The sequence below is a fragment of the Triticum urartu genome, chromosome 3A (assembly GCF_056163025.1).
Source record: "Triticum urartu cultivar PI428250 chromosome 3A, HENAU_Tu73, whole genome shotgun sequence".
Classification (NCBI taxonomy): Eukaryota; Viridiplantae; Streptophyta; class Magnoliopsida; order Poales; family Poaceae; genus Triticum; species Triticum urartu.
Window position 1 is genome coordinate 11,759,656 of NC_141875.1, and position 9,447 is coordinate 11,769,102.

At 47.5% G+C, this 9,447-nt stretch overlaps 1 protein-coding gene across 2 annotated transcripts; it reads right to left on the minus strand.

Moving 5' to 3' along the window:
* Positions 1 to 325: 325 nt before the first annotated feature.
* On the minus strand, positions 326 to 7,835 carry LOC125542366 (uncharacterized). Of its 2 annotated transcripts, none has more exons than XM_087545950.1 (9): positions 7,816 to 7,835; positions 4,120 to 4,316; positions 3,329 to 3,501; positions 2,479 to 2,763; positions 2,159 to 2,217; positions 2,017 to 2,053; positions 1,857 to 1,928; positions 1,189 to 1,492; positions 326 to 1,010 (listed from the first exon to the last, which is right to left on the minus strand). In XM_087545950.1, the coding sequence occupies exons 2-9, from the start codon at positions 4,270 to 4,272 to the stop codon at positions 639 to 641; spliced, it is 1,455 nt and encodes a 484-aa protein (XP_087402076.1). In that variant the 5' UTR covers positions 4,273 to 4,316; positions 7,816 to 7,835; the 3' UTR covers positions 326 to 638. The 2 variants fall into 2 exon arrangements, with proteins under 2 accessions (XP_087402076.1, XP_048561340.2); XM_048705383.2 differs by lacking the exon at positions 7,816 to 7,835 and adding an exon at positions 5,335 to 5,655.
* Between the last annotated feature and the right edge of the window lie 1,612 nt (positions 7,836 to 9,447).

A 9,447-nucleotide genomic window follows, 5' to 3' on the forward strand; every position in this document is an offset into this window, starting at 1 on the left:
CTCCAGCAGAAATTTACAGTTAGTTTTTCACAGTTCGCGATCCAGAGAAAATAAGCACCACCGAGGCACACATCAACGTTGACAGGGGGGAAAACCCAGTCATATCACCGCAACTGCACCGGTTTTTACCGGTGGCCTGACAGGCACGAGAGGATGAGATTTTCCAACCACATGGAGATGATCTAGTCATGACCAGAGCTGAACAAAATTTAGTTGCTGCTCTCAACTTCATCCTTGCCCGCATGCAGCTTCATGGACTTTGCTTCAGATCGGTTGTAGAGTCACAATGTACAAGAGCTAAATAGAACTCCAGGTCGACACAAGGTAAATTTTCATGGCATAAATGGGGCTTTGACCCCCAGCTGATCTGACCATCAATTTTGCCAACTATAATTCCTGAAGCATATCATATACTACAACATCATACCCATGGAAGGAAGCACACAATGCACCAAACTCTTCGCTGCAAAATGGGGTTTCTTCCCCCTTTGTCACCCCGGTAGTGCTCAGGCCTTCTTCCCTCCCCTAACTAGTCCTCAAACTTATACTATACTGGTTTCAGTAACCACGAAGCTTTACTAATTTTACGATGACAACAGAAGTAAAAAAAATGTACTCATGCATCCCCTGTCTGTCTGTCACGGGGAGCAGTCTACGGGTGCGACTCTGAACCCCGACGTCTGCTCGGACACCTCCTCCCTTTTTCGGGGGCGGTCCGCAAAGAGCATCAGGAGAAGGACGAGGACGAGGCCCGAGGCGAGGAGCGCCAGCCCCGCGGAGACGAGGCTGAGGTCGTGCTCCAGGGGCGGGCAGTACTGCGAGGCGATGGAGCTGAATGTGTCGCGCACAAACTTGCAGTCCTGGAAGTTGAGCATGGGCGGCGCGTAGTGGTGCAGCGCGTAGCTCACGTTCGCCGCTGTGACAAGCTGGCTGTAGATCTCCGGTGTCACGGTGCTTGGGCCGGAGCACGCGTCCGCGTCGGGAGCGTTGCACGTGTAGTCCTGCCATGCCTGAAAGGCAGTAGAGATTGTTCAGTTGCCTATTCGGAATACTCCATTTCAGTAGTGCAGCCAAATAAAAATGGGAGTGAACCAGATCAACAACAATAATAGAAGATTGTGCGTGGAATCAAATCAGTTGATGCAAAACAGGATCTTAAATAAGAAGTAGAAGAATAATAACACTTACTGTCGTTGCATTGTCAAATGTCACCTCCTTAGACAAGCACTGCCGATCATTCAGGTTTTCATCGTAGGGAGAACACAGGTAAGGCATGAGCTGCCCAGGATGCAGATGGCGCTCTTTTCGGTTCGAAAGAGCGGATATAGCCCTGTTGACCAACTTCACGAGCTGCACCACGACTTGTTTACTCTGGTACAAGGTTCGGTTGGTTGTACTCGCGTCCACACATGGAAGGATGTTGCTGAGAGCAGTTTCTGCTCGAGGATGGTCTGCCCATTCGTCCATTGCCTGGCATGTATCCTTTGAAGCACTGCAACAACAACAAAATTATGATTTCAAAATAAAAAGGCATTATAATATATTAACACTAGACAAATGGGCTGCATCCTCTTTGGAACAACAGAACTGCTTGCTAGTTCAGCAGGGAAAGCAATTGATGCTAATTACTAATGTCAATAACAGAGGATGTATTAATGGACAAAGAAGTTTCTTGCACATACTTGAGTCCTATATAGATGTTTAGATTTGCTTTCATTGTTGGATATCCCAAAAAAATTGAGATTCAACAAGAAGGGGGTGGTGGTTAGCAGCCTAGCATGAACCGAAGTCTTACCACTCCTAACATAATTCATCACAGAACTTGAAAGATACGTAGTATGTAAGGTAAACAATACCTGCTAACTATCAAAAGAATCCCGATAAGAATGAAGAGAGCTGCCACTATGTTCCAGCATATGGTAGCAAATCTGTAAGTTCAAATAGAAAGGTGTCAAAATTACTGCAAAGCATACCCAATTCAATACATAATATCGGTAAATAGGTCAGAAAGCTTACGTGTAAACTGTATATCTTGGTCCGTATAGCTCCAGAACTGCATAAGGGAGGAACAAGCGAGTTCAGAAGTGAGTGGTAACACAGCCATAGTGAAAAGAGGGAGGGGGGTATGTAGTATGTAGATTGAGAGTCAATTGTTTACCATATCCAAGGAATGCAAGAACAGGCATTAACACAGCTATGCAAATCAATGCAACAGACCTGTAGTAAAAAAGGAATTTCATTTATATCTGGAAGCATATCACTAGAAATTCATTCAACAAAAATCACTAGAAATGAACTTCAAGAAAAAGGAAATGCCATTAGTCAATTTGTCATGTGATTGTGTATTTCACCAACATAGTGGTGTCATTTTCTAGTTAGATTTAAGCCCACTGGCAAGCATAGTCACATCCACACTATTTCTCAGTGAAATTCTGGAGGTAAAAACGACAAGTAAGCAAGGACAGCTTCGAAACGTACACATTATGGAGAACTTTTCTGATCCTTTTGTAGCTTTCTGTTGTCTTCAAAGATATGGTATCAGCTGCTTTATTTAGGTCCACCTTCAAATTGTTAATCTGAGCCTGCACATCTGATGGAAGATACAGTGCTGCCACATTGATCGTCATCGCAAATGACAAGTAATCTGTAACATTCCTCAGTGTCTGGATAGTGAAATCAGATTGGTTGACAACATAATCCAAAGTATCGGTAGCTTCTTCACGGAATTCATTCTGCCCATAGAGAAGGACAATGCATCCAGTTCTGGCATCAAGAGGATCATGGAAGATATTAGAAGCGGTTGACAGACTAAATTTGGGCAAATGCATGGTCATACCATCCTCAAATCCTTGACCATATTGAATAATACTTGAATATCAAAAGCTACTTGGATTCAAAATCAGATTTAATAGACATTAAGAAAAAAACATGTACTGTTCTGATATGAACAAATTTTTTAGCGTTATAAATCAGCCCATTTGGGAACATAACTTAATGTAGAAATGTATCACCATAGTTGTACTGTGAAATTAAGAAATGAAAATTTGTGTTTGCACATATAATATTGAAATTGTTTCATCTAAAAACATCATACATCAAGTAATACAGTACTGAACCCTGAACCCATACTTCTAAGTTCTAACTACTATTCATGCCTTCCATAGAGTACAGAGAAGTGCTAATCTAATGTAAAAGTTGGATGTATGGATAAGGCTACCCATGGGCAGTTGCACAAGCAACTCATCTAGACTTGTACATAAAAATATATTCCAAACTAGAACAAATAAACAACAGTACAAATGAACGGTAAAGAGATTAAGTGTCTTACAATAAAGCAAGCACAGCAACCACAAGCAACACAGGTCGTGCTACATCTGCATGAGAAACCTTTGCTTTGCCCACTCTTGATTTACAAAAGCAGAATGAAGCTGCAGCAATCCCAAATGAAATAAACCACAGGGCAGCAAGGAGAAATCCAGCAACTCCTGTGAATGATACAGACTGAAACATACTTGATTCAGTTAACATAGCAGTGCAATGCAGAATGGGAAAGGGGGAAACCAGCAGTCCGTAAAAGTAACTAGGCAACTTGAAAGATGACGGTCAGATTTGACATGCTAACAGGTTTCGTCAATCATTGCTAACTATATAAAACTAGGCATATGCTATTTGCCTTGACTCTGTACCACCCAATTCCATTTTTAAGCCACTGTCCTTTTTCTTCTCCATAACTTCGAAGTCAACTTTGCACTTAGTTTGTCCAAGAAAGTTGTTGATTATTCAACATGGTTCCAAGAAAGCAATAACCTACTGTCTTAAATCCTGCAACTTTCCTGTAGCTGTGTACACTCCTGGTACATTTGGGGACACTTTGGGCATCAAATGTAAACTAAGTACCGTCAGCCAACTAAAAGGGGATGACATGCCTTATATTCCTCAAAGTAGGATCAGTATTGATGGGCTGAATCTCTAGTGCGTACACGGACTGTACTAATCCAACTACCCTGATCCCAACAACCCACATAAATACTACTTTGGTATAATGACATCTCTAACAAATTAAAGCAATACGCTCATGAAAGGGTTAATTATTAATAAAGTCTAAACAATGACACATACCGCCCAGTAGTGCTTGTTGGTGATGTTCCAACCACCTCCATACATCCTGAGATGGCGGAGAACGTCCGGCCGCCGCGTCCTGTCCTCGGCCAGTACCAGCGGGTACTTGGCGACGGGCCCCATGGCCGCCGGCCCTGCTGCCCCATCCGGCATCCCGTTCAGCAGCCCCTTCGCCCATGGCCCCAATTCCTTCACCTCTAAAGTACCAGAAGATTTGCACAAAAAAATACAGACCTTTTAGCACCAGCACCAGCATGGCTGATATATTAGTAAACTGATACTACAAACAAAGTTCCACTTGCTTCTAGTGCAAGGCTAGTAGCAAATCAAAAAGGGTGCTTGCTTCTATGGTAAGAAAGGCATCAAAGCGCGCATTCCTAGTCAATACGCATAAATTACGGCGATGTCAATTCTTGTCACATGAAGCACTGAAAATCAGGAGGCCTTTGGTGGAAGAAATAAAGGGGGCAGTTGTACTTCCTAGGAGCCAGGAGTTGCTTGGAGTGGAAGTCGTCAACCTCGTCGGCAAGATCGATGACAGCACCGACATGAATATACTACTAAAAATATACGCCACCAGCAAACAGCTTGACTGATTCTAGCAACCGAGCCGAGGTAGCTACCGTAGCAGGAATAAAATACGGGTTGCTAAAATTAGCACCCCTCCTGAGCCTGAGGCAGTGAGGCGTACCAAATGGGATTAAGAAAACGCGATCGAGTGTCAGAGAGGATCTACCGACACCACCGGCAGTGAATAAAATAGCAGTAAATACATTCTCGCAGCGGCACCGCCATAAATAGTCGAGCGCCGAAATTAAATTAGCGGTAAATAAGATAATAAACACTCGCTCGATTCTCTGACTCTGAACCTAGACTGGAAGCGCGAGTCGAGTCGATCGCGGCGGGATCACCACCTGGAGACGCCGACGAGGCCTGAGCTAGGAAACAAAAACAGAGCGCGATTTCGACAGGCAGGACGGACCGACGGTTCTGATTAATCGCCCTAATAAACGACAAAAAAATAAGAGCGTGGCACGGCATGGCAGGCACCGAGATCGGAGCTCGCGTCGCTTCGGGAATGGATCGAAACCGATCCCCCCTCGCTCGCGCGACCTATCGACGGATCAACCGGGGGCGCAGATCGCCACCGCCACCGCCAGCGGCGACGTCGGCAAACGGGCAAGCACGCGGCGAGCGAAGTATGTACGCACGCACCTGGCGCGGCGCCGTCGATGCCCGCGGCGAGGCCGGCGAGCGAGTCCCCCTCCGCGGCGGCCGCGACGCCGACCACCGCCGCGAGCAACGCGAAGGCGACTCCTCCTCCTCCCCACTTCATCCCGATCGGCCCTCGCTCAGGGGTCAGGGCCGCCGCATCTGCGTTCCCGCGCGGCGAGGGCGGCAGGCAGGGGTCCGGCGGGGGCGGGAGTGAGTGGAAGACACCACACACGACACGACACGGCGCTACTCCGACTCCTACTCCCACTCGCCCGCCCGCGCCCACGCCAGTGTTTATTGCTCCTGCTCCCGTCCCACTCGCAGACACACGTCACGCGCCGCACAGCAGAATCACATGGCATGGCGGCAGCCCGGCCGTGTACGATCCCCCGGGTGGCCCTAGCGGGGGCGACGCGCCCCGCCGCGTGCCACGCGGTGCCGCGGGCGGCACACGTGGACGCGTGGGCCCCCGCGTACGACGAGCGAGATGCGGGCCCCGTTGCGGGGTGGCACGGGTGCGCGGTGGAGAAAGGGCGCGAAAGGGTGGATTGGCGGTGGGGCCGGCCGGGATCTACCACTGCTACTATGTGCTCCGCCTGCGCTCAGTGCCTGTAATTACGATCCTGCCCCCACTGTTGCGCGCACGGGAATTGGCAGCGGAGCGCTGTCGACGGGAGGGGTAGTTTAGGTACTTTGAGCAGGAGGAGGAGAGCAAACGTGGAACGCGTCTCGCTGTCCCGCGGGCCCCACCCGCATGCCCCTGCCCGTCCGTCCAGATATTTCGTTAGTAGAGTATATAGATAGGGGCGCTAGCTTTTTCTGGTCTCCATCAATCAACATTAGCAAAAGGAAAAAAAACATTAGCAAAAGAAGAAGAGAGAGAGGGAGAGAGATCAGTATCGGATATTGATTTCTCCTTTGGTGAGTGGAAATGGAGGGAGGGAGTCAATAAAGCTGCGTGGTGACGCGGAGGGGAAGCTGTTTTGCTTTTGGCGGGCAATTTGGCGGAAAGCTTTACGAAAGGGGTTGGGAGCCGGCGCCCCGTAAAACGTGGGTTTGATTTACCGCCTTCTTCTCTGGGATTGTGCCGTCCGCTTTGGGAGATCCATCAAGGATCTCATTGCTGCCGGTCGAAGCAACCATGCATTCGTGCAGAGCCACAAAGAGAAGAGCAAAAGAAAAGAGAGGCTCTGGCATTGATTTTTTCTTTTTGTAGGATCCACCCAAAAGATGATTTTGAAATAGGGTGGTTCATCTTTTGAAAAAAGGATTTTCATACAAATGTATCGTTTCATTTTTAACCATGACAAATCTGACGTTTTCTATGACAATTCATGTTGTTGGGAGCATGGCGATTTCTTTAACGGACATGGCACTAGGTCCTACACGTCCTGCTAGGTGATCTTTATTTGGGGGACCTGTTCGAGGGACTTCAATAAAGATATTCATCAACTCTTTCTTCGCTGCAACTCGAAGTTGGTAATGATCAGATATAACCTTGTATGCATCTTCATAGTGACCATGTTCTTGATTCGTATGTCGGATTTTTTTTTCTACTACGTTTTTCAATATGGTTTGGCCCTCGACATCTGGCTTTAATAGCCGGGGCTTGGCCACTCAGGCGGCGCCATGAATGTGAGAACCAAACCGGTGACCTCTCCAGCGGTCCAATGGGCTTTCCATCGACGTGATGAGCGCGCTCGCGCGGCCCCATGTTTATGTCAACGCAATATTAACACATTTCTATTTTATTTCACAAAGAATTGCATAAAGTACACAAGCAAGAAAATAACCATGACAACAAAATAAAAGAAAAATACCTGTTTTCTGGGAAAAGAATTATAGAATGAAGAAATGTTCATGTTGTTAAAAGCATCTTTCGCTGCTTTAAAAAACTTGTCAATGTGCATTTGAAAAAAAACATGTATTGAAATAAATGTTTCCAATATGCATTTTCAAATGAACATCATTTATATGAAAACATGTCCGACGTGTACTAAAAATAAGTTCCACCATTCTATGAACGCACATTGCATTGTTTTAAAAAGTACACACATGTTTAAATAAAGGAAAAGGAAAACATGAAAAAGAAAGCAAAAAATAATAGTGTAGAAAACCGGACAAAATCTGTAAAATAAACATAGAGATCCGGAAAAATAAATAAAAATCCAAGAAAACTAGCACAGAAAATGCCCCAAAAAATCAGCACAGAAACACACATACAAGAACACATCCCCCAGCTTGGTACTGTTGCTACTGAGCGGAGCCGGAGCGGCGAGGGCTGGTCGCCTGGTGATGTTGCTGCCGCACAAAGCCAGGTCAGCGAAGGAGAGGTGGGGTCACTGTTAGTGCTAAATCCGACATATCTCGAGATAGGGGTCCTAAGCTAGGTGTTTTGAAACAATAGTAATAATGGACACATTATTTACCCAAGTTCGGACTCCTTTGAAGAGATAATACCCTACGTATGTACGCACGCACCTGGCGTGGCGCCGTCGATCCCCAAAGTGAGGCGGCGAGCGAGCCCCCCTCCGTCGCGGCCGCGACGCCGACCACCGCCGCGAGCTACTCCTCCTCCCACTCACTCCCGCCCGCCTACGCCAGTGTTTTATGCCCCTGCTCCCGCCCCACTCGCAGACACACGGCACACGCCGCACACCGGGCAGAATCACATGGCGGCAGCACGGGGCGTGCAGGATATCCCGTGTGGCCCTAGCGGTGACGTGTCCAGCCGCGTGCCACACGGTGCCGCGGTGGCACACGTGGACACCTGGGGCCCGGCGTATGGCAAACGGGATGTGGGGCCCCGTCGGGGTGGCAAGGGTGGCATAGCACGTGCGCGGAGAAGACACGATGTGAAAGGGTGGAGTGGCGGTGGGGCCTGCCGGGATCAACCACTGTTGCGTGCTCCGCCTGCGGTCAGTGGTTGTAATTACGATCCTGCCCCCTGTTGTTCGCACGGGAATTAGGAGCGGAGCACCTGTCCGCGGGAGGGGCAGGTTCGGTATTTCAGGGCACATGGTGGTGCTTCGGTAGCGTTAACTAACATAGAACGTGTGTCGCTGTCGCTTGGGCCCCACCTTCATGCGTCTGTCCGTCCATCTAAAAATTTCGTTAGCATTGCGGAACCAACTTTTTTGGTCTCATCAAATCAACGTTACCAAAAGAAGATATCGATATGAAATATCTCTTCCTTTCTCCTTTTGTGAATGGGGGGAGTCAACAAAGGTGCGTGGTGACGAAGAGAAGGTGTTTTGCTGTGGTAGGCAAATTGGCGGAAAGCTTTAGGAAAGGAGTTGGGAGCCGGCCCCCGTAAAACGTGGTTTTGATTTACCGCCTTCTTTTCTGGGATTGTGCCGTCCGCTTTGGGTTTGGGAGATCCATCGTTCGGGGATGTGATTGCCGCCGGTCGAAGCAACCATGCATCCCTGCACGACCCGACTGTTGCGTCCACGAAGACAAAAGCGGGAAAAAAAAACTCCGGCCGACTCTCCTCTCTCGTCCACCTCGGTCTTGAACTTTTTTAGGGATCCACCCACAACATGATCTCGAAATACGGTGGTTCACCTGTGAAAAAATAAAACATTTTCATACAAATCTGTTAATGAGATTTTAACCATGAAAACGATGTTGCTGGGAGCCTGGCAAATTATATAAGCAATCATGGCACCAGGTCCTGCTAGAAGGGAACTGTTCGTGGGACGGCTCGAGGGACTTCAAGAAAGATCTTCACCAACATTTTTCCGCTGCAACTTGAAGTTGGTAATAATCAGAGATGACCTTCTATGCATCTTCATAGTGATCCCGGTTCTTGATTGGTGGTAGAGATTTCCTTTTCTTTTCTTTTCTACTACCTTCCCAAACATGGTTTAGCCCTCGACATTTGGCTTTAATAGCACCGATGCGGCACCGTGAATGTGGGCACCAAACGGGTGAACTCTACGGCGGGTCGATAGGTTTCCCGTCAACATGATGAGCATGCCCATACAGCCCCATGCTTATGATTTTTCAAGACTGTCCGTGTAGACCATTCTAAACTATTCACATGTTTAAAAAAATGTTGATATTTGTTTATAGAATGTAAAAAAATGTTCACGTTGTTTAGAAACATGT